The following is a 24,805-nucleotide window of genomic DNA, read 5'->3' as shown; positions in this document are numbered from 1 at the left end:
TGCAGTCTTAATTTGCTAGGCTTTGGCAGTTAGAATGACAACCGAGTTCTGTCCAGGGCCAACGGTGTCAGTTGGGACGGCATTGGGACTGAGCCCACACAATTTTTAAATCGGACCACGGCCTGAAGGGCTTCTGGTGTCTTCTGACATCTGCTTGAACTGAGGAGGAGATGTGAGGGGCTCCTCTCCAGCTTGGGCAGCAGTGCAGGCTTGGACAAGAGGCCCTCTCTCATGGGGCACCTCACTCCATTCCAGTACATGGGCAAAGGGCTCTTTTGCTCAGCTTTCTCCCCTCCATCTCCTTGCAAGCAATGGAGGCTTTGGCAGAGTTCCCCCTCTTATACATTTTGGCTGCCCACTGGCTGGCAGTGTTCCCCTCTTACATATTTTGGCTGCCAGTCGGCTGGTTTGCATATAGAAATGAGGACTTTTGAGAGGGGTGGGAGAGCCCTTTGCCTTGCACCTTTGTCTAGCATGGGAGAAATGGCTGACATTCATAATGGGTGGGGGATCTTCTTGTAAGGCAGAGAAGCGCTGGGGGCCATACAAGGTGGTCTTGAGAACTAGGTAGAGCCCCTGGGGTTGCCTGTGGCCTGTCTTTTTCTTAGTTGGTTCTGCAGCCTTGGTTTAAAATGTCCGTTCCAAAGGTGGCATTAAGGGCAGCTTCATAAACTCTGGAACTTTGTGCCCGTTTTGCACCCAAATGACAAACTTTGCAACAGATACAGTATTGACCAGTGGAACTGGTTGCCACAAGAAGTGGGGATAGCCACCTAACTCCAGACTGCTTTTTAAAGAGCTGTGGGTGAAGATGCTTCGGGCATATTCTGGAGAGGTGGGGAATACAAGTAATTTAAGGAAATAATTGGAAAATTCACCAGTTTTTGCCATGGTGGCAGTAACTTGGGAATTCCCAAATTAGAGGAAGCCTTTTTCTGCTTGCAAGGTTTTTTTGGGGATAACAGTGGGAATTCCTGCTTGGACTAGTCTGGTTAAACAAACAGACCCAGGAATAAGAACATAAGAGAAGCCAATGTTGGATCAGGCCAATGGCCCATCCAGTCCAACACCCTGTCACACAGTGGCCAAAAAATACCAGGTGCCATCAGGAGGTCCACCAGTGGGACAGGACACTAGAAGCCCTTCCACTGTCCCCCCCCCCCCCAAGCACCAAGAATACAGAGCATCACTTGCCCCAGACTGAGAGTCGCTATCTATACCTTGTGGCTAATAGCCACTGATGGACCTCTGCTCCATATGTTTATCCAATTCCCTTTTAAGGTGTCCATGCTTGTAGCCGCCCTCACCTCCTGTGGCAGTGAATTCCATGCATTAATCACTCTTTGGGTGAAAAATAAATTTTAAAAAATCATTCTTTGGGTGAAGAGGTACTTCCTTTTATCTGTTCTAACCTGACTACTCAGCAATTTCATGGAGTGCCCACGAGTTCTTGTATGGTGAGAAAGGGAGAAAAGTACTTCTTTCTCTACCTGCTCTATCCCAGGCACAATCTTGTAAATCTCGATCACGTCACTCCTCAGCCATCGTTTCTCCAAGCTAAAGAGCTCCAAGCGCTTTAACCTTTCTTCATAGGGAAAGTGTTCCAACCCTTTTATTATTCTAGCTGCCCTTTTCTGCACTTTTCCCAATGCTATACAGGGGCATCATGATACTGGCTGATTTGTTTTCAATTCCCTTCCTAATAATCCCCAGCATGGCCTTTTTTTATTGCAGTCGCGCAGTGTCTCAACATTTTCATTGAGTTAACTACTACGACTCCAAGATCTCTCTCTTGGTCAGTCACTGCCAGTTCGGACCCCATCAATGTGTATTTATAGTTTGGATTTTTGGCTCCAATGTGCATCACTTTGCACTTGGCCACACTGAACCTCATTTGCCACATTGACGCCCACTCGCCTACTCCCCGACATTGTTGAGCTGAGCGTTTTCCTTCACTGGATGCAGCGGGCAACTTGCTGGTGTGTCTTCTGTTCCCCCCTTCCTCTCCTTCTCCTGCGGTGGCGGCTTCTTGCGCACGACGTGGCTTGCAAAGAGGCCCTTTGTGTGCCCCGAGGTCTTTTCAGGTCTCTTTGCCGGAGGACTCCAGCCAGCGTGAAGCGCCCTGTGAGGTACTTCACCGCTGGACTCCAGTGTTTGGCAGGTAGGGAAGAGAACCAGGGAAGGCTCTGCTCAGGCAAAAGCATCTCCACGCCTTCTCTTTCTCTCTCTTTCTGCACTTTTCTTCCACCTGAGCGGCACAGGTGGTGGCAGGAAGAAGAAAAGCAGTCTTGTCCCGTCCTGTCCCCCCAAAAGGAATCAATGAGGGCAGCGTCTTGGGAAGGCTTGCTGGAGCAAGAGGCAAAGAGAGACACTTCCGATTTCTGGGGAGAGAAACCGAAGCAGGACCAGGAAGGGGGGGGGAGGAACTGGGGGCAAATAATGGCAGCCCCACCAGAAAAAAAATGGCCCCACAAGCACAACATCCTGGCTACGGGCCTGATCCCTGGACTGTTTTCCCAATCCAGAACAACCCCAAGAGGTGTTTATCTGCCCCATCATTAGACTGTTGGGGGTCAAGAGGACACTACAGCGGTGAGGCGAGAGCTCCTACTCCCTCTGCACCATGGTCCCGATCTGAATTGGGCCTCACAGCACTGCTGAAGTTCTCTCAAGGAAGTCCCAGCTGTTGTATAGCTAAGTCCCTGTGGTGATCACATAGTAGATGTGGTGTATTGTTTGGCCCTAAGTTACGAGAGCGTGGATTTTGGTTGAACATTAGCAAAAACTTTCTGTAATGCAACCCATCACCTGGGTTGTGGGGTGAGCTGTCCCTTGCTGGAAGGAGAAACTGAACAGCCATCTGTCAGGGATGTTCTTGCTTTGGGCTTCCTCCATTGAGCAGATGGTGATGGAGGTTGTATTAGAAGGCCCGTTCCAACTCTAGAATTTGAAATGAACACAGAAGGTGTTGTGTGAAAGTTCATACATTTAAGAAACACAGAAGACGCCAGACGGCATGATAGCTGATGAGGAGCATTTTGATGCATTGGTGTGCCCCTCTTTCATTTCAGTTGTGAAGCTGTTAGGATGTCAAGCTGGCACCACAATTCAGGACTATCTGTCTGCCTTCGCTGGTGGACCTCCTGAGGGCACCTGGGTTTTGGCCACTGTGTGACACAGAGCGTTGGGACTGGAATGGCCATCAGCCTGATCCAGCATGGCTTCTCATATTCTTGTGCTCTTCCACCTGTCCTCACTTTTCATTTGAAAGGGGAAGCCTCGTGAATAGTTGCCGGGAATTCTAATAGCATGGAGATCGGTGTCCTAGCCATAACTTTGCCCTCTTTGGGAGCCAATAAGGAGAGAGACCTCAGCCCCACAATAGCCCACGTTGTTGTTGTTGTTATTGTTGTTTTTAATAGCCTGCCTGCTTGCGGTGAAATGCCTCTTTTCCCGCTCGCCTGTAAAAGATTCAACTCACCCTAGGCAAGCATGAGAGTGGCTGATTTCCAAGCTGCAGAAAAGGCTTTTATTGTTGTTGTTATTGTTTCAAACTACAGCAATTTAATAGCTTCCATTCCCCATGTTTCAACTTCCGTAATTTGTCATCGGCTCATTTCCCCCACAATTTCTACCACTGTCTTCCTTTTCGCTGTTTTAAGAAAAGACAGGACAGCACCCTCAGGCCCTGCTTCTGCCCTCTCATTTTGTTCCAGTCAGATCTTTGGGCTGGTTGTTGTCTGGACGGAGCTTTCTTGGGAGCCCTTTGTGCTGTCGGGCGGGGGGGAGAGGACAACACTAAGTGGGGTGTTTTGAAGCAGTTGGCAATTACTGCAACAACCACCGGGCTCTGAATAGCTCTGTTGCTTTGATGTTCCTGGGAGTCTGGGAATAGCTGTCCTCTTGGCAAAGCGAGACAGAAAAACAAAGATTTGGATGAGCGTGCTTATTGCTCTAGATCCAAATGCTGCTAATAAAAGAGAGAAGGTGGGCACACTCTCTTCCTTTCTTCTCTGTATGCACGTGTGTGTGTGTGTCCTTTTTCTTTGAGCAGCTGCATGGAAATCTCTCTGACCAGCCTAAATATGGGCCGTGAGGAGTCGGGTGGGGGGGAGCAGGATCCAGCCAAAGGGGTGGGGCATGGCACTGCATCATAAAACAGCAGCAAGCTGGACTGTAACATTTCTGACGTGTTTAAATCGGTGGTGGTGGGAAGTGCCCTCAAGTTGCAGCTGACTTACGGTGACCCCATAGAGTTTTCCAGGCAGGAGACAAACAGGTGGTTTGCCAAGTACTCATCAGGGCTGACCCTGCGTAGCTTCCAAGACCGGATGAGATCAGTGCCGCCAAGTTGTAGCTCACTTACAGCAACCCCCCCCTAGGGCAGGGGTGTCGAACTCATTTGTCATGGAGGGCAAGATTTGAAATAAATTGGACTTTGTCGGACCGGGCCATGTGTGCCTTAAAATGTAATGCCAGGGAGTGGAGATATAAACTTGATAAAGGACACAAACACAAAGGGTTTGTTTTTTTCCTTAAAATAAAAACATGCTCGAAACATTAGCATTCTTGCAATATTTTGTTTATTTAACAGTCGCTGATAACTGACACTTCTTTGCTCTGAATTATTGCATTGAAATGTCTTTGCTGTAGGAATGTGGGAGGGGGAGGAGCCTCAGCCCAGTGCAGGGAGCAGAAGCTTGCCTATCTATCTCTCCTGAGCGATTGAGAGAGTCTGGAAAAGCAAGCTATGACGCAGCAGCAGCTGCAGAATGGGGGAAAGAAGCAGGGGACATCCAGTCCCTTGCTGGCTTGATAGAAGCCCTCTGGGGGCCTGATCCGGCCCCAGGGCCGCATGTTTGACACCCATGCCCTAGGGTTTCCAAGGCAAGAGCGGATCAGAGGTGGCTTGCCATCACCTGTCTCTGCGTAGTGACATTTGATTTCCTTGGAGGTCTCCCATCCAAGAACTAGCCAGGGCCAACCCTACTTAGCTTCTGAGATCTGATGAGATCGGGCTAGCTTGAGCCAGGTCAGGGCATGTTTAAATTAGTTATTTTAATAATTAAATTATGCCTTTTTAAAATTAAAGTGCTAAGAGCCGTGTCAGTCACCCCAGTGCATTTGCATTCATTGGGCAGAACACTGGAAGGTGGGCATAGACTGTGTTTCGTACTGAACAGCTGGACATATCTACCCATTGGTCACCCCCCTCCCTCTAGCTGTGGTCAATTGTTGGCTTTTATTGGTAGGGGCACTTTGAGGAGAGGATGGTGGGAGGTAGGCAGTTGGGTGCTCCCCCCCCCCCCCCCCCCCCCCGGCACTCCTTTCCTGAGCCACTTCTTCACAGGTATTTCCTCTCCTCCCTGGCTTGCTGTTGGGTTAGTAACTGAAAGCCAGGTGGGATCCTTCCAGGGGCTCCCTTGGGTCCTAGGGTTTTCACAGTTTCTGTTTGGGAGGAAAGAGAAGTCAGTATGGGGTAGTGGTTAGAGTGTCAGACCAGAACCACAGAGACCCGAGTTCAAATTCCCACTCAGAACTTGGGCCAGTCCTTCTTAGCCTAGAGAAGCAGAAGAGAAGAGATTGGATTTATACCCCATGGCCCTTCACTACCCGAAGGAGTCTCAGAGTGGCTTGCAATCTCCTTCCCTTCCCCTCCCCACGACAGGCACCCTGTGAGGTCGGTGGGGCTGAGAGAGCTCTCTCGAGAACTGTCCTTGAGAGAACAGCTCTGAAAGAACATTATGACTGTCCCAAGGTCACACCAGCAGCTGCATGTGAAGGAGTGGGGGATTAAACCCGGTTCTCCCAGATTAAGAGTCCGTGCTCCTAACCACTACACTAAACGGGCTCACAGATTTGTTGTAAGTCTAAAATTGGGAAGGGAGGGTGTCGTATGGTGCCTGAGTGCCTTGGAGGAAGTGTGTGATAAAAATGTGACCGGCAGATTATTTTCTCTGGCTTTAGCCAGAAGCAAGTCTCTGGAGAAGAGAGTATATAAATTCAAGCATATAAAGTTTCTAAATACGATTAAAAATGTTTCACACCTGTCTGTAGTGGAAGCACACTTTTTTGGCACATGCTGCCAAGGGCTTCCCTTGCAGAGGGTGCGAGGCTGTGGACCCCCCGGGGTTGTGATGCAGAGGCAGGCCGGCCGGCCGTGGCAAGGTCACCTCTGCTTGGCTCTGACCTGGCCTAGGCGTCCCAGGCGAGCCCAGTCTCTTCTGATGTCAGAAGCTGAGCAGCGTTGGTCCTGGTTAGGACTTAGAAGGGAAACCACCCAGGGAGTCCAGGGCTGTGACACGGAGGCGGGCAGTGGCCAACCACCTCTCATGGTCTCTTGCCCTGAAAACCAAAACCCCACAGGGTCGCCATAAAGCCCGCTGTGACTTGACTGGGGGGGGGGGGAGTGGAGGCTGAGAATTCCATCTGAGGAGAAATTAACATGAATGCAGCAGGGTTTCCACATGGAGGGTGAATGAGTGATCCAACTCCTTCAACAATTGGAAGGAGGGACGGCCACAGCCGTGACTCTTCCAGAGTTGCCGTGGGCAGCCTCCTTTGCAGCCGAGTGCGTTGAGCTCACAGAAGCCATTTGTGGTTTCATGAATTTCTTTAAAAAAAATTTTTTTATTTGAATTGACAACAAATACATTTAACCAAAAACCCAAAAACACGCCAACAAACCAGTCTAACCTATAGTTCAGTCATGAAGAGAAGATAATTACAAGCCAGTCCAAATTGTATCATTTCAACAAATGTAACCATCTATTATAGCACACTGTTTTCATCGTGGCCTTGGGTCAAAGTAGACCATGCCTGGACGCGACAGTCTGTACGCAGCTGGGGTTGACTTTGAACCTGTGCCCACTGCATTTCTTAGAGTCAACACAAGGATGCATTTTCCTTGTTGGGTTGTCCTATATGCCTACGGTCTCCAGCTCCAGGTTAGAAAATGCCTTGAGGTTTGGGGTTGGAGGCCAGGGAAGGCAGGGATTGGGGAGGGGAGGGACCGCCGCAGGAGATAATGCCGTAGAGTTCTCCCTCCTGAGCAGCCATCTTCTCCAGGGAAACTGATCTCTGTCAGCTGGAGATCAGTGGTGTAATGCTGGGAGATAGCCAGGCCTCACCTACGAGATGGGGTGTTTTAACAAGGGCTAGTGCAGCTTTGCCCTTGCTGTAGCTTCTGTGACGCCAGCCGCTTCTCTGAGTAATTCGGTCCCCTCTGTCCTCAACAGAAAACCCGCCTGTGTAGGAGTAAAGGCAATCGGGCGCGAGGCAAGACGTGGGGCAGAAGGCGGTGGGGTCTCGGATCACTCCCAGTAATGATCATCCGGAGGCCCTTAAAGAAACCCGGGTGACTTGGCGCAGATGAGAATAAATATAGTAGCCTGACAGACAGCCCGTGTGCCCGTGTGTGTTTTTTGGGGTGGGGGCGGCCTCCTCCTGTCAGAAGGAAGACAGATACGTTTGTGGAGCATCATCAGTGATACTGTGATCGCATGACCCATTTCATCATATAATTTTTTTTAAAAAAATCAGTTTATAACATTCCCTCACACTTGAGTGTGACCAAGGAACCAGAGCAAGGCTATGCCAGTAAACAGGTGTGTGTGTGTGTGTGGGGGGGATGTTGATGCAGTCCTAGTTTCATAGTAGCTGGGGTTGTTGTGATTACAGAGCCAGGTACTGTGTGGGCCCCCCCCCCCCCCCGATGTGTATATTTATACGCAACCACACCTTCCTAGGGGAGAAGGGATGCACTGCAGACCACTGCCAGGAAACTGAACCCGCCCTGTCGTGCCACATGAAGTGGCCCACGTCCATGGACGGGGGACCCCACAGACATTTAATAAATCTTGGGGCTGGTGAGAGGTTTGAGTGAAGAAGAAGAAGAGTTGGTTTTATACCCCGCCCTTCACTCAGAATCTCAGAGCAGCTTACAATTTCCTTCCCTCCCTCTCCTCACACTGGACACCCTGTGAGGTCGGTGGGGTTGAGAGAGCTCTGAGAGAACAGGGACTGGCCCAAGGTCACCCAGCAGGCTTCAGGTGGAGGAGTGGGGAATCAAGCCCGGGTCTCCAGATTAGAGCTCTTAACCACTACTCCAAACCTTCTGGACACAGGGTGCTCATGATCTCCCCTCCATTCCCCTTCCCATTCCCTTCTCCCCCCACCACCACTGCTCACAGCCAACTCTTCCCCCTCCTCCGCTGTCTCAGCCACTCCCGACTCTCAGTTTCACCTTCCCTTTCTCTCCCCACCACATTGGAGGGATCAGAGAGTGACCCTGGTACATTTTTTATTTAAAATAAATTTATTTAAACAATTTTAAATGTATTTAAACAAATTCATTTATACCCCGCCTTTCTCCCCAGTGGGGGACCCAAAGCAGGTTATATAGCAGGGGCGTTGAACTCATTTGTTATGAGGGCCGGATCTGACATAATTGGGCTGGGCCATGTGTATCATAAAATGTAATAAATTTTATAAAGTACACAGACACAATTAAAGATTTTTTAAACTTTAAATAAAGCATGCTTAAAACACTACCACTCTTGCAATATTTTGTCTATTTAACAGTCTTTGATAACTGACACCTCTTGTTCTGAATTATTGCATCAAAATGTCTGTGCTGTAGCAATCTTTGAGTATGATGTTCAAGTGTGTATCTGTAAGCTGCAAACCTACTTTTGATTTATTGATATTCATTACAGAAATCTCATGCTCAGTGTTCTGAGCCTAGGACCCAGGGGAAAACATGAAATGGCTGGGCATTGCAACCCTTTGTACTTAAGTTGCTTCATGAGAAAGCCTCCTGATGTCACGACAGGGCCAGTGAGGCAAGGCAGAGAGGGGGAGTTCACAGTCCAGTCTGAGAGTCAAGCCAGAAAGAGAACAAAACAACCAGAGCAAAAGTCCCAATACATAAAGCCAGGCCGTAGTCAGAGCGTTACCGAGAGTCAGAGTCCAGATAGGCAAGCGTCGAAGTCAGGGTGCAGAGCCGAGGATCAAGAGCCAGGGGGTCATCAAAACGCGGACTGGAGTCAGGAGCCAGGAAGTCAGTCAGTAGCCGGATACCAGGAACAGAGTCAGAGGTGCAGAGCTTCTGGTCCGAAGGACGGGTTTGCCAGCACGATTAGCCAGCAGTCAGCGACCTATTCAAATAGCTTGCTGGGTTGTTAACTCATTAGTGCTTCATTAGCACTGCCTCACAAAGTCCTTGATCCCGTTAGAACTCCGGGCTTATTAATCTCCAACCGCGCAAGCGTGCCTCTTTGCGTCTGGTTGCCACATCCCGGTGTCTCCGATCCCTCAGCCGGTCGACAAGTGGCGGAGAATCGGGTGGCGTGCTACTGGGGCCAGGCACTGCCTGATCGGTTTCAGGTGCAGGCTGTTCTGGAGGCTGGTACTCATCCTTTCCGGCACTTAGGTTTGACAAAGACTCCTGTGCCTCCAATGGTGTTAAAGGCACGGAGTCCTCAGTTTCAGAGCTCCCAGGCGCCGGGTCAGGGGCAGGCATGACACCTGACACAGACTGAGGGCCATGTGTTTGTCTACATAACTATAGTCTTCCCCAGAGAAATAATTACAAGTTCCTGTAAAGGAAATGTGCTGGGTGAACTTGGTCTGAATGCACATTCTCAGCCTAATCCACCTCACTGGCTTGTTGTTATTCCTCCTCTAAAATAGTTCACATTGCTTTCTTACTGAGAAAAACTGGATCATGAGGGCATGAATACAGTGAGAAGGGGGAGGGAACCCAGTTGCACTCAGGAGAGCCCTGGTATAAAGAGCCCAACAAAACACACACACACAAACACACAAAACCTTGAACAAAACTTTGTTGGTCTTAAAGGTGCTTTGTATTTCTCCCGTGTGATTGAGGCAGCCCAGCAATGCAGGCTCTCCCTTGTTCTCTCCCTCCCTTCAGGGATGAACTTTAGCCAATGGAAGTAAAGAAAGGCTTCCCTTTGTCTCCTGCAGCCTGGCCAGGAAACAACCTCTGGATGTTCCCTCCCTCTCCATGGGAGGAGGATGGGGAGGAGCCTCAACCAGTTTTTTACCAGACTCAGTCACACAGGAGAGGCTTGCCTATCTATCTCTCCTGTGCGATTGAGACTGGTAAAGCAAGCTGTAATGCGGTGGCAACAGCAGAACTGGGAAAAAAGCAGGAAACAGCCAGGTCCTTGAGTGCCGGATAGGGGCCCTTGGCCCTTGGGCTACATGTTTGCACCCCTGGGTTATAACATTCTCCTCTCCTCCATTGTATCCTCACAACAACCCTGTGAGGTTGGTTAGTCTGAGAGAGTGCGACTGGCCCAAGGTCCACCAGTAAGCTTCCATGGCACAAGTTGGGATTTGAACCTGGGTCTTCTGGCCCTCTTTACCACTACACCACATGGGCTCTGCGTCCCAGCAATGCCAGTCTCAGCAATGCCAGCAGCACATCTCAATAGATGCTTAGAGACGCACTCTCAATACTTTGCAATAACTCATGTCTAATAATCAAATAGTGACCCATTGTAAAAACCACACAAATGATCTGCAACAGAAGGAGCCAAAATGAGTGTAATAGAGGGAAGAAACAGACAAACTGAGGGTAGGGAAACAAATCAACTGACAGATTGCTAAGATCTTGGCCAAGTGCAGGGAGAGGGGGAGTTTAGGGGGCTACCACCAAAAGGCCCTGCGCTTCATGGCTGCCCTATCTGACCTGTGAAGGCAGGGAAATGTGAAATGACTTGTGATGACCAACGTAGTGCTTGGGCAGGAATGCCTGTTGTACAATTCTCTTGTGTTCCTCTTCCACCACTGCCTCTAAGCCTATTTTCCGTTGGGAAGATGGAGTCTAATCCAGTATCTGCAGAAGGGGGTGGGCCCTTGGATAGGCTATTGACCATGGCAGGTACCATGCTGATCCTTATTGCCACTCCTAGGGGATTTCACTCCCCCCCCTCACTTTCGTAGGGACTGACCTTTTCCTCGGTGTTGCAGGCATACTCAGCTGTTGGTGTTGTACTTTTGCGTGTGCAAGGCGCGTCTCTCATTCCATCCAACAACAGCAGAAAAGTCAGTGTCCTGCCTGGTTCTTTTGATTAATCTCACTTTTGCAGACTGGGATACTGACAAACCACGAGGGTAGGCACCAGAATTCTGAAGGCAAGAGAACTGGATTCTGCAAGCTCACAGCTACGATGATAAAATTATGTGAAGACACAGTCTTTGCTCAGTGTCAGCAGAGGTGACAGGACTTCGGTATCAGGGCCAAATTTGATATTCATCGCAAAGCAGTGTAAAAATGTAAGGGCAGTAAAGGATCAGCTCAAAGGTCCCTCTAATCATCTTGCATTCTGTAGCATGGAGGGAAGTGAGCATCATTGTCCTACAACGATTCAAACTGAGTAACTGAATTTGCAGATAAAATGATTTTTCTCTCTTTAATTCCATCAGGTTTTGGAAGAGGACTTGTGGCCACAGCTGAACTCCCCGGAGGCTGTTCCTCCACTTACGCGTACCAACGCAATGTTTGGTAAGCCTTCTGAGATGGCCGGTGAGACTGCCAAGAGCAACCTGCCATTACCAGTAACGTCTCCTAGAGATGTTGGTCCGCAGGAAGAAAAGAACAGTAAAACACTCGGATTGAGGGTACGAGAATCATACAGCAAAAGCCCGCCAGGTACCCTCTCTCCTTCCAACTCTGGGAACATTGGCACGGACCCAAAGGTCTTCCGCGTGCCTTCGAGTGATCCAGCAAAAGCCCAGGAGTCAGAGAGGATGTCAACAGCAAGCTTCAAAAGGACATTGGAAGAATCCAATTTTGGACCGGCAGTCAAGAAGCCCAGGCGAGGCCTATCGCGGAATATTGGGGCCCAGCCTGAAAGTTTGTCCTCCGCATCTCAGCACAAAAACTCCAGCAAGCTCGCCATTCGCCGTAGCCTGCGAGGACAGAAGAAACTAGGGACTTCTTTGTTCCAGCAGCCTCGGAAAGCCCTCTGTGTTTGCTGAAGGGTGCCTGCGCTGATGCAGTTCACACCTGGCCAGTTTGAAGTTGGTGCAGATATCTGAAACTCTACAGGTTTTCTCTTTTTTAAAAAAAAGTAGAAAAGATTCCCCTTCCCCTCTTTTTGGGTTTTCAGACAGCTTTATCCCTGCCCTTGTATTCGCCTGTAATATAACTGTGAATTTTGTAGACGGTATTAGGATTAAAAGGAGTTGCTGTAAAAATGTGTGTAAATTTATATTCCTTCATACACAGGTAGTCTCTCTCCTCTGTTTCCCGATCTAACTCCGTTTTGCATAATCGTTACGAGCAGGGCTAAAACTTGTTTTGAATATCTTTTTTGTTGGGGGGAAGGGTAGGTTAATTTAGTACAAAGTCTTGAATTTGTATAAGCTTCTTGTGACGACTTCACAGCCTTTTTAAAAAAAAAGTAAATTATTAAAACAGAATGGAAGATGTATTTTCGTAGTACTTAATACATTCTGCTTGGCAAGTGTGTCCTTTTAGAGAATATAATGCTAGGTCTATTTTCTTTCTTAGCTTCTAGATTTCTCTATTCAGAAATGAAATGGAAGAGATGTTGAGTTGTCTTTACACGACTCAATGGTGGCTCCTGTATTTTAATTACGATACTATGCAGTACTTATTTTGGTTGTATTTTTGTTTGTTTGTTTTGTAACGTGGAGGGCCAATATTGTAGCCCCCCACCAAAAGATTCCCGCTATGAATTCATAGCTCCTGGGAGCTGCCTTTTAAAACGCTCCTCAGCCACACATCTGGAAATACTACACATTCCTTTAATACGAGCATGAGGGATTTTAATATTTCAACAACGGATGGTGCTGTTGATGGTGCTTTTTCCACCACAAGTTCTTAAGTTATTGGGATGGTTTTATACTTTTCATTGCCTATGTGGACCATGTGTACTTATAATGAAATAAAACTAGCCAAAAACTTGCTGAGGTGTCTTTCTCCATGTACTAAAAAAAAAAAACCTAAACAGTGCAGGCACAACCCAGTATTCCCAAAAGGGAACCCAGTGCGTGTTGCGGCACATGAGAATGGCACAAATTGGAGTCAGGTGTGGGTCCTTCAGTATTCCCACTCACATAAGGTTTTGAATAGATAAGCCAAGGGAAATCAGATGTGGATTTGTGTTGCATGCTACCTTCCAGCTCTAATACTGTCAGACTCTGGGTCAAGTTACTCTCAACAATACTCTCTTTGGCAGTGATATGTTTATTGAGATTTAAGCATGATCCAGTTCATAACTATGCTGTTTCAGAACTGGAGATTTTGGCGGGTACAATCACAGATATAGGTAATTCAAATGAAACCCCTCCTAATGGTCATCCATCCCGCCTAGCCATAGTGGTCCTACCCCCCTTTCACCTGGGAAATATACGATCCCATTATCTACACAAGCGAGCTGGCACCAAAGTTTCAAGGACATTCCTCCGGGAGAGGAGAGGCTTCTTCGGAAGAATTACAGCCTCTAAGGTAGCACAGTCACACAGTCCACACACACTCCACCCCACCTAAGGAGTTCCCTTCCCCCAGCATCCATGGCAAACTATGCCTCATGCTGTATTAGATCATTGGTCTATCAAGGTCAATACTGTCTACTAGACTAGCAGCTCCTTTCCCGGGTCTCAGGCTGAGGTCTTTCACATCACCTACTACCTGATCATTTTTAACTGAAGATGCCAGGGATTGGACCCGGGGCCTTCTGCATACCAAACAGATGCTCTACCACTGAGCCACAGCCTATCTCCTCCTACCTTACGCTTTGCAGGATCTTGAACAGAAAGATTGCTGGGTTCATACCACACTGAACATGAAGAAGAGATTGGATTTATACCCCACCCTTCACTCAGAGTCTCAGAGCGGCTTACAAAGTCCTCTCTTTTCCCCTCCCCACAACAGACACCCTGTGAGATAGGTGGGGCTGAGAGAACTCTTGACAAAAACGGCTCTTGAGAGAATAATTCTGACAGGACTATGGCTTGCCCAAGGTCATCCAGCAGCTGCAAGTGGAGGAGTGGGGAATCAAACCTGATTCTCCCAGATTAGAGTCCAAACACTTAACCACTGCACCAAACTGCATATGCTAATTCTGGGTATAAGCTTTCATGTGCATGCACATGAGTAAACTTTGTTGTTCTTAAAGGTGCCACTGGTCTGTTGTTTCAGACCAACCCAGCAACTCACCTGAATCTATGCACATGTTAAGGCAGGATTGAGACTACATATTGTCAACAGAGCATCTGATTTGACAGTAGCTATATAATTGATTCCCCCCCCCCCAGCCAACAAGTCAACATGTATGAAAGTATGCTTTGAGTCAAATTTATTTAAAAGACCTTAGTAGAAGGCTAGTTTTACTTACTATGTTGTTATTTTTATGGATTTTTTCCTCCGATCAACATCTGTGGAAATATGTTTTGGTTCTAGTTTATTTATTTTTTTAAAAAAAAGCTAATTAGAAAGATGATTAACACCAGGCCCTTGTTCTCCCATGTACTTTCTGAAATATCATTTTTTTTTTCTGCTAAGCTAAAAAATGGGGAAAGGAATGAATGGCTGGGAGAGGGTTAGGCTGGAGCTGATCAGCCCTGCCCGTCTGATTTCTGTACCTCTCCACTAGGTCTTGCTTGTCTCTCGAAGTGGACCTCTAAGTTGAGCAAAGTTAGAGTCCAGTGGACTCTAAAAGAACTTTGTTCTATTGTTTCAGACTGACATGACTGCCCACTTTGATCTATCTCTAGATTGAGCGTTCTGCATCTATGGGACATGATTCTCCCTTTGTTAGGTAATCTGACATTTCTTTCAGTCTTTGTTCTACTTGTATGTTAGTGTGCATCTTTTTGCCAGTATTTGCCAGTAGTCGCATATTCTGCGAAGCCACCAAATGTGCAGGCAGCCATCTGTTATGAGATCATCTAATAGCAAACACAGAAGGTTGTTCCTCAACAACAGGATTTTGGGAATACACCAACTTATTTTGGGAAGAAACAAATGCTCCCAGCCATTTTGCACTTCTTCTCTCAACCACATTTTTAAAAATTGTGCTTTTGTGTTTTTGTACAATGTTGTTTCACCAGCTGTGAATTGCACAAGTTGGGTGAGATGTAAAGACGTATTTCCTTTTGGCATCCCTTGGTTTTTCTGGTTCGCAAATAGTTATGCCCAACTACGAGGGTTGGTTCTTGCAACTGTGCTCTGTCCTGGATGATTAAACCTTGGCATCCTTTTGCGCTGGTTTGTTCTAGGCCTTTTCATGAAGACTCTCCAGCCCAGCCATACCTTGGCCAGTTTGGTTTTGTGGTTAGGAGCATGGACTCTAATCTGGGAGAACTGGGTTTGATTCCCAACTCCTCTGCATGCAACTACTGGTGTGACCTTGGGTCAGTCACAAGTTCTCTCAGAGCTGGTCTCTCACGAGCAGTCCTCAAAATTGCTCTCTCAGCCCCACCTACCTCACAGGGTGTCTGTTGTGGGGAGGGGAAGGAAAAGGAGATTGTAAACCTCTCTGAGACTCTTTCAGGTAGTGAAGGGCGGGGTATAAATCCAATCTCTTCTTATTTTGCTCTTTTTCCAAGTCGTCTCTTTTCCTACTAACACTTTACCATTCCAGAATCACATTATCTTCTCGCTCCATCTAAGACTTCTCCCAAAGAACTGAGTTTCTCTTTAAGTATCCTCAGACCCTGACCTGGGTGGCCCCGGCTAGCCCAGTCGCATCAGTTCTTGGAAGCTAAGCTGGGTCAGCCCTGGTGTTAGGGCTTGGATGGGAGGCCACCAAGGAAGTCCGGGGTCGTGAAGTAGAGGCAGGCAAGGGCAAAACCACCTCCGAACATCTCTTGCCCTGATCATAAACTTATATGATCCCATTGTTCCTGACTCCTGAGGTCAAAGAAAGGAACTCTTTTGTGTATGAAAGGCAGTCCTCCACACCCAGGCAAACTGGAAGCTAGCTGGCAAAACTTCATCTGCCGTCTTGCATACCTGAAGGTGTCAGCTAACAGACTGCAAATTAAATGTTTATATTCAAAAATTTTACATAGGCTATTTGTGGACTGAGTTGTCATTTCAGCCGAAGAACATATCGTTGAGGCAGTACAGTATAATGTTTCAAACAAAACAAAAATCCTATGGATATTTCTGGTTAGTGGAAAGCAGTGGTTTCCTCTACCCACTCAAAGCCAGGGTGGTTGTCTAGGGATGATGGCCATGATCCCTGAACTCACCTGCTCTGGAGGAAACTCAGGCAATGGACAGCCCCACCTGGGCATTGCTGAATTAGGTAGCCCAACTGGGGCGGCGAAGGGATTAGGCCATGCCCAGAAATGTGCCAGCACAGGCCTCAGAGGGGAGTGTCAAACTCACTGTGCATTTTAACAGCTCATTTTAACAGCTCATTCGACATAGCAATCGCTTTTCAGTAGACTGCTAGCCTTTGCTTTGAAGTAATATGCCTCTTATCACCTCTGAGAAAACAGGCATCCTTGAGTCTCAGCTTTCGCAGCTCGGCTTCATCTTGCATATTGGGGGGATGGCACAGTGAGGGGGGCTGCTGGCCGTTGCTTGTGGCAGGTGGAATCCTAAGGGGTGATTGGTCCTGGTCTTTTAGGGCCCCTGCTTGAACCTTGCATATCTATTGCATTTGCGCCTTTAACCTTAGTTCTAACACAGCCAGTGTACAGGCTGGATCCTATCGATATTTCAATAAACCTATCATTCTCCAGAGGGAATGTTGTTGGGATCTGATTCATCCAGAAGTCTGACAGGGAGGCAGGGCTCAGGCAGCAGCCTACACCCAAGAACAGACTAGAGGAGGAGTGGCTTGGCCCTCCTGGGGTCTGCACAGTCTGGCAGAGCAGCCTCTTAAGAAGATCAAATCAGTCAATCCTAAAAGAAATCAACCCTGACTGTTCCCTGGAAGGCCAGATAATGAAACTGAAGCTCAAATACTTTGGCCACCCAATGAGAAGGGAGCACTCACTGGAGAAGACCCTGATGCTGGGAAAGATTGAAGGTCAAAGAAGACGGGGACAGCAAAGGATGAGATGGTTAGAATGTCATAGATGCAACGAACATGAAATTGAGCAAACTTCAGAGGACGGCGGAAGACAGGAAGGCCTGGCGTGATCTGGTCCATGGGGTCGCGAAGAGTCGGACTCGACTGTGCGACTGAACAACAACAACAAACCTTTGTGCATTGTGGGCCTGCCCCTGAAGAGAAGGCATTGGTGGTGTCCAGGGTCCACTATCCCCAGACAGTCCTTTATGAGGCCAGCCCAGGGAGTGCCTGGGAGGAAGAATCAGGTGTGACATCCTTGCTTATAGGGAAGATGGTTTTACCTTTAAACACTCATGGAGTACATAAACTTGGTAGTTTTTTGCTGCCACCAGGAATTAAAATTCCAATTCTCTCTCTTTTGGTAGTATGACCCAGGGTCTGGGCACTTCAGAGGACTATGTGGCCCTGAGGAAGTACTGTACTGATTTCTGGGATAAATTTAAACAAAAATTGATTTATTTAATAAAGAATAAAATAAGTTTCTGGTTATTTTGAACTGTTACTGAAAAAAAAAAGAACTTGTAAATATAACTGGCAAAACTTGGTGTCGTGAACAGTCACCCAGACTGACAGGCTAATCTCTTTCTCTCTCATAGCCACACTGGCTAAGATCTTTGTCTTAGACACACAAGATAAAACACTTGTGTAACCACACAAGTTAGACACAACTTGTTTCTTTGCCATATAGACTCTCTCACAAAACTTTTAGAGTCGCACAGACTCTCTTCAAAGCTCTTCCACACTTTGCTGTCAAAAGACCATCCCCTCCCACACTCTCAGTCCCCAGCCAATCAAATCACACTTAGCACCCTCCATCACTCCTCCCACACCAGTGCAAACAACATTTAAAGACACCCACCCACCAAAACATGGAATCATTACACCAGGTTATGTATTTGCAACTAGAGGACTGGAGGGAGGGGTCCCATGATGTGAGTGGACTTCTTTCCTTATCTGAGGCACCACCTGGGCTTGCAACAGAAAAGATTGCTGGATGGCATCGCTGCCCTGGACTCTGACCCCAGAAGGCACAGTCTGGCAATGCTGTAGTGGTTAGAGGAACAGAGGTCCCTACCTTTTTGAGCTTTCTGGCACCTTTGGAATTCCGACATGGGGGGTGGGGGGAGCAGCCACAACATGGCTGCCCCAGCTTAATATCAATAACATAGTGAAGATCCTTGTGCTCTGGGGGCAGCTGTGGCCAAAAAATTCGCACAGCCAATCAAATCTCCAATGGCCAATCATTACCCTTGCTGGCCAAAAGCCCTACCTGGCCCGGCCCATTTTTAAAAAACACTTGGCGGGTGCCAGGAAAGGTGTTGTTGGCAAGCCCCGTGGTGTCCATGGGCACCACACTTGGGACCCTTGGATTAGGGTAGGCTCTGGGAGACCCGTGTTTGAATTCCTGCTCTGCCATGTTGACCTTGAAGAAGAGATTGGATTTATAGCCTGCCCTTCACTACCCAAAGGAGTCTCAGAGAGGTTTACAACCTCCTTTCTCTTCCCCTCCACTGTGAGGTAGGTGGGGCTGAGAGAGCTCTTTTGAGAACTGTTCGCGAGAGAACAGCTCTGAAGTAACTTGTGATTGACCCATGGTCACACCAGCAGCTGCATGTGGAGGAGTGGGGAATCAAACGCAGTTCTCCCAGATTGGAGTCCGTGGTCGTAACCATTACACCTTGGGCCTGTCGTCACCCACTTTCAAAGGGAGAAGAATGATGTAAGTTGCTTTTTCACTGTCTCAAAATCAATACAAAGAACATTAACAGAAATTGGATAGAGAGGCATATTGTATAAGCCACTTTGAAATAATGTGGAGAAAGCCACCTGTATTTCAATAACAATAGTATTTTTTCTTTTATATCCTGTATGTTAAAATGTTTTAGAAATGTTAATACCATTTACAATATACGGAACATGTATATTCTCTTACTAATAACATATTTTCTTACTGATATAAATTACTTTTCTTACTGATATACATTACATTTCTTACTGATATACATATATTGTTTGCAACAGTACACTAATAAGTCCTAGAACAAAGTTTGAGTCCAGTGGCACCTTTAAGACCAAGAAAGTTTAATTCTGGGTATAAGCTTTCATGTGGATGCACACTTCAGATACATTGAAATGAGTTTCTTCAAGCCTTACATGCGTAAGTAACTGGGCAATAAGTATAGCTGAGACTGGATTGAAGCCGTTGGTCAGACCTGTGAATGGCTGACCTAAACGGCCCCCACCTATATGTATCTGAAGAAGTGTTGCAAGGGCATGAAAGCTTATACCCAGAATTAAACTTCTTCAGTCTTAAAGGTGCCACTGGACTCAAACTTAGTTTTCACATTTGTTAACTTTTATTTGTATGCTGATTTGGTGCTATTCACAGGTTTTACCAACTGTTTTAATCCAATTTAGCTATATTTATTGCTCAGTTACTTTTGCATCTTGACTCTAACTAGCCCTTCCTGGCAATTAACCCTCCCCCCAACCCCTCTCTATCTATACTTAAGCCTTGAGCAAGTCTGTTTAAATGTATCTGAAGAAGTGTGCGTGCACACAAAAACTTACACCCAGAATTAAACTTTTTTGGTCTTAAAGGTCCCAGTGGACTCCAACTTTGTTCAATTGGTTCAGACCAACACCACAACCCACCTGAAACTAATAAGTCCTGTTATTACTGGAAGTTATGGTATTTGTAATTAATAGTGGGCCTACACCTACTTTGTATAGAATCTTTCGCAATTTGTACTTTCCCCATTATTAATAGTAAAGACACAATTTATGAAATGCTTTCTGAATGCAAAATAGGTATCAGTAATAAACCTGGAACTGAGAGGTGCATGGGTTTTTGAAAAATGTTTTAACAAATTTAGAGTCCAGTGGGGCACCTTTAATTCAAGGTATGAACTTTCATGTGCAAGGCCCACTTCTTCAAATACATTGGAATGGCAGACTAGGTTCTAAACTTATAGACAGGGATTTAACAGCAAATTTAACATGTAACATGATGTTTAAGTTAGGCAAAGTGAAAAACTAAATAAGTTAAGGTTCTAAGGTCAACAGTTGTAAAGCAATAAATGTCACAATAGGGGATAGATGTCTAAAGGTGTTTTTTTCTAATTGTGGGAAGTAACCGAATCTTTAGTCATGCCGGCCACATGACCATGGAAACATCTTCAGACAGCGCTGGCTCTTTGGCTTTGAAACAGAGATGAGCACCGCAACCCTAGAGTCGGACTCGACTGGCTTTCGAACAAGGGAACCTTAACCTTTACCTTTATCTTAATTATCTCCTCTGAGGCGTAGAGGGCGCGTGGAGGGCACTTAACAGTATGTTTTGAGCGGGATGTAATGTTGTCAGCAGACATCCATTCAGTATTCCAATATACTATTCTGAAAAAGAAATACACTGAAATATAGAGGATTTATAGTCCTCCTTATTGAGAATACGTATGTGAGGACTGAATGAGTTGAGTTCGCATATGTTTGTTCCAGTTAGGCACCCCGCCCCTTTCTATGCGCCTTCGCCGCTGCATTCATAGAGACGAAGGAAATGCTGGACTGACACGAAGCCAGCACTGGCAGCCGAAACTTCCTTCCTGCATCCGCTGACGACACTCTATGGTCGCAGAAGTCCATCGCTCTAGCCTCCCTTTTCCATCTCTATGGCTCTTCGTGTTTCTTCACCCGAAGCTCAACCCAGTTGCCCTGTCAGAAAGGTGGGGTCCGATCTGTTCTTTATGATATACAGCGGTTACTCTAGTCGTTAATATCTATGGTTCGGAGGACACGTCATCCCTCTGGCCACGCCCCGACGCCCCCCGCCTTTCTCCCTCCGCGAAGAAGTAAACAACCTTCCCAGTTCGCCACTGATGGGCGTGGCTTCCGACCTTCCTGACTCTCTTGGAGCTCATTGGCCTCGGCGCGGGAACGTTCTGATTGGCTGAGACCGGGAGCGCCCCCTGATTGGAACCCCGGATGTAAACAAAAGCGCTGGTGGGCGTGGCTATCCGACGGGCTGACTGGCCTCTTCCTCCCGCGGAGTGCTCTCTCAATCTACCCTGCTTGCGGAACGAAAAGGAACGAACCGCTTCGGAGGCGCAACGCGGAGAAAGACCCGGGCGCAACCGCCCCCAGTGTCGCCACCGCCCCGCCCAGTTCCCCGCTGGCTGATTGGCCGGACCGGGCGCAAAGAGCCCGCCTCGTCCGCCCTCCGATTGGCTGGGTTTCTGTTGGCCGGCGAGAGGGTCCCAAACACTGTCAGTGAGGAGAAAAAAAGCGAAGACGCAGCAGGTAGACAGCCCCCCCGAGGGGGGCAGTGGGGGCGGGGCCAGCAGGGCCGCGGGGGAGGGGGCGGCAGCTGTGAGGGGCGTGGGGGGAGGGGCTTTTGGTAGGGTTGCCAGGTCTGGGTTGGGAAATACCTGGAGACTTTGGGGGTGGATCCGGGAGAGGGCGGGGTTTGGGGAGGGGAGGGGCCTCAGCAGGGCCCAATGCCACAGAGAGTCCACCCTCCAAAGCAGCCATTTTCTCCAGGGGAGCTGACCTCTGTCAGCTGGAGATCAGGTGCAAAAGCCGGAGGTCTCCAGGCCCCACCTGGAGGCTGGCAACCAGTGTTCCCTCTAAGCTGAGTTAGTGTGAGCCAGCTCACAGTTTTTTAGCCTCCGGCTCACACACTTTTGTCTCCGCTCAGGAAGGGTGGCTCCAGAGCAAACTAATTTATGCAGTAGCCAAATTGCTCGCTCACAACTTTAATGCCAGTAGCTCACAAAGTAGAATTTTTGCTCACAAGACTCCACAGCTTAGAGGGAACATTGCTGGCAACCCTAGGAGCTGGCCAGCGAAGGAGGGAGGGCTGTGAAGGGGGGGGGAGGGGGTGGGACAGGGGACCTTTGGGGGATGCCTGGGAAGAAGAGAGTGCCCGTATTTTGTTGGGCATCATGTCACAGTTGTGGTTCCTGCATTGCCCGGGTGGGGGATGGGTCTTAGATGACCCCGCTGGTCCCAGCCAGCTCTGAGAGTAAATAAACATCTCTTCTGCTCTTCTCCCTAAATAGGGTCCCAAAGTGCCATTCTCCTCTTCCCTGTTGTATTCTGACAACAGCCCTGTGAGGAAGGTGCGGCTCAGAGAGGGAAATTGCCTACCCTGTGTCACCCAGCGAGCTTCCAGAGTGGGAATTAGAATTGGAGTCTTCCAGTTTCCAGTCCAGTGGCAGCTTGAAGACCAACAAAGTTTTCTTCTGGGTATAAGGTTTCGTGGGCATGCACACTTCTTCCGGTACGTTGGAGTGTAATGTGAGGTATCTGAAGAAGTGTTGCAAGGACACGAAAGCTTAGACCCAGAATTAAACTTCGTTGGTCTTCAAGGGCCCCACTGGACCCAGACTTTGTTCTGCTGCTTCAGACCAACCTAGTGACCTCCTGAATCTATCTTCATGAAAGGTCCTAGTCTGATTGTCCAGCTGCTACACTCTGCTGGTCCTGAGTGGGGGAGGCTGGAATACTGGGAGGTGTAGGTGGTGTAGGGGGAGGATTAGGCACTCTGGGTGTGCTCATTAGACGTAGGAAGGGGAGGGATCTGGGGGCAGGGTGGCAATGTGGGACTTATGTGAGTTGTTGGAAATACGCAGTCGTGGGTGATGGGAAAGCTGGGGGGGGGCAGAGTGGTTGAAAGAGAGGGAGAGCTTTTAGGGGAACGTGAACCTTGCCCCTGTTGGCAAGAAATAGTCTTGGTCTTTGCAGTGCTCACACAGACGTGGAGGAGGAGAACTGAGAGGGAGCTGAATATTCTGACCACTCCAGGCCCTAGCAGGAGAGGGTTAACACCCCTAGCCTGCCTCCCTCCCTGGGTGTGTTGTGTATGTGTATGTGTATTCAGTGGCAGCTCAGGTTTGGAGTCATCGCAATGTGGGGTGGCCCCCTGCTGGTCAGTGCATTATATACATTTGAGGCAAGGAAGGGTGGCCTTGTTTTTGGTCAGTTAGCTGGGTTTGACTAGTGACTAAAGGGTTTGAATCATGTCCTAGCAAAGCACTGAAAACAGGGCTGGTCTTGAAAGACAGCACCTGCCCTTCACAAAGGGCCAGCAGAGTGAAGCTGAGTAGAATTCGTCAGTATTATCTCTTTCCTGGAAGGTGTGATGGCGAAATTCCTTGTTGCTACATCAGCTAGCTGTTGAACTGCCCTCCTGCTGACAGATCACATTCCAGGGAACAGGCAGATGTGCCCCAGAAACGCTGTCTTGTGTATACTTGCATTTTAACCCCCTTCCTGACCATGGGACACAGGCTCAGTAAGGGGTGAAAACTAATCGTGGTCCCTTCTGAACAGTTTCAGTTGTCTTACCTGATCTCCTCTGCCTTCAGTTTGGTGTAGTGGTTAAGTGCGCGGACTCTAATCTGGGAGAACCAGGTTTGATTCCCCACTCCTCCACTTGCACCTGGCTGGATGACCTTGGGCAAGCCATAACTCTGGCACAGCTGTTCTTGAAAAAGAGCAGTTTCTCTCAGCCCCACCTACCTCACAGGGTGCCTGTTGTGGGGAGGCGAAGGGAAAGGAGTTTGTAAGCCGCTCTGAGACTCCTTTGGGTAGTGAAGGGCGGGGTATAAACCCAATCTCTTCTTCTCTTCTTCTTCAGCAATAACACACCTGCCAGCAGCTAGTCATGTAGTTGCCAGAGACATTCAACCTGCTCCCCCTCCCGGCTTCTTTCTTTGAGGTATATAGTCACCGATTATAGAGTCTTGAGGGGCCCAAAGTCTACATTTAGCAGTCTTAAAGCACCTCCTGGACTGTAGAGCCAGTTTGATGTAGTGGTTAAGAGCACGGACTCTAATCTGGGAGAACCGGGTTTGATTCCCCACTCCTCCACATGCAGCTGCTGGTGTGACCTTGGGTCAGACACAAGTTCTCTCAGAGCTGTTCTCTCAAGGGCAGTTCTCAAGGGAGCTCTCAGCCCCACCTACCTCACAGGGTGTCTGTTGTGGGGAGGGGAAGGGAAAGCGATTGTAAGCTGCTCTGAGGCTCCTTCCGGTAGTGAAGGGCAGGGTACAAATCTATTCTTCTTCTTCTAGTACTTCTAGCAGTACATGGGAGTGTTGTACATTAAAATGCTGCCTTATGGGGAGGAGGGACTGCCTCACGTGTAGAAAATCAGCATCTCACAGAGAACGCTGTCCAAAACCCTCTTGCAGGCTCTTTCTAGAGGTTTGGATTCTTCCCCCCTGTGAGGAAGCACTCACCATCTCCAAACCGATCCTGTGGGAGCAGAGCTGGTCCCCATTGTTTCAGGTTTGGAGACAGGAAATAGAGGCTCATGGGCTCCCACAGCCCTCCATGAGGCTATGTGGCTCACCGCCTCAGGTTCCTCTGCCTTCCTTCAGCCTTGGCACCAGTGTGTTTTCTTGTGGAACATACTGGTGTGGACATGCATCTCTCAAGCATCTCTCCTGGTGAAAAACGACCCAAACTGGTTTCTTCCTTTCTGAAGAACTTTTTTTTTTTTGCATTAGTTTGCCAGCATTCTCCCTCCTCAGCTGTTGTGAAAACAGGATGGCTTTTGCAACAGCCAGGCTGCAGCTAGGTACTTTATGTGCATAGGGTAGGTTTAAAAAGCGCCACCCGTGCCACTGTTGAAGTAAAGATGCCAGTTACAGCTCTACAACACTGTATCGGGGTTCTGCCTCATGTAAGACATTTTGAAAACCATATCGCTTCAA

General features: G+C 48.1%; 2 protein-coding genes across 5 annotated transcripts in view; both read left to right on the top strand.

Annotated features, from left to right (window-relative positions):
• Positions 1-12,414, top strand: part of PPM1D (protein phosphatase, Mg2+/Mn2+ dependent 1D) — a 77,576-nt gene extending 65,162 nt beyond the window's left edge. Inside the window, exon 6 of the mRNA XM_015420287.1 lies at positions 11,455-12,414. Within this exon, the coding sequence (XP_015275773.1) occupies positions 11,455-12,009 (555 nt within the window). The 3' untranslated portion in view covers positions 12,010-12,414. The remainder of the gene's footprint in view (positions 1-11,454) is intronic.
• Positions 12,415-21,323: 8,909 nt separating this feature from the next.
• The window catches only part of BCAS3 (breast carcinoma amplified sequence 3), an 812,136-nt gene continuing 808,654 nt past the window's right edge, over positions 21,324-24,805 (top strand). For all 4 annotated transcript variants that reach the window (XM_015420601.1, XM_015420405.1, XM_015420473.1 and 1 more), the window contains exon 1: positions 21,324-21,383. The gene's annotated coding sequence lies outside the window, so the exon portion shown is untranslated. The remainder of the gene's footprint in view (positions 21,384-24,805) is intronic.

This window comes from Gekko japonicus, unplaced genomic scaffold, assembly GCF_001447785.1.
Source record: "Gekko japonicus isolate JY-2015 unplaced genomic scaffold, Gekko_japonicus_V1.1 scaffold348, whole genome shotgun sequence".
In the NCBI taxonomy this organism is placed as follows: Eukaryota; Metazoa; Chordata; class Lepidosauria; order Squamata; family Gekkonidae; genus Gekko; species Gekko japonicus.
Note: the sequence above shows the minus strand (reverse complement) of the source record. Positions and strands in the feature narration are given on the sequence as shown.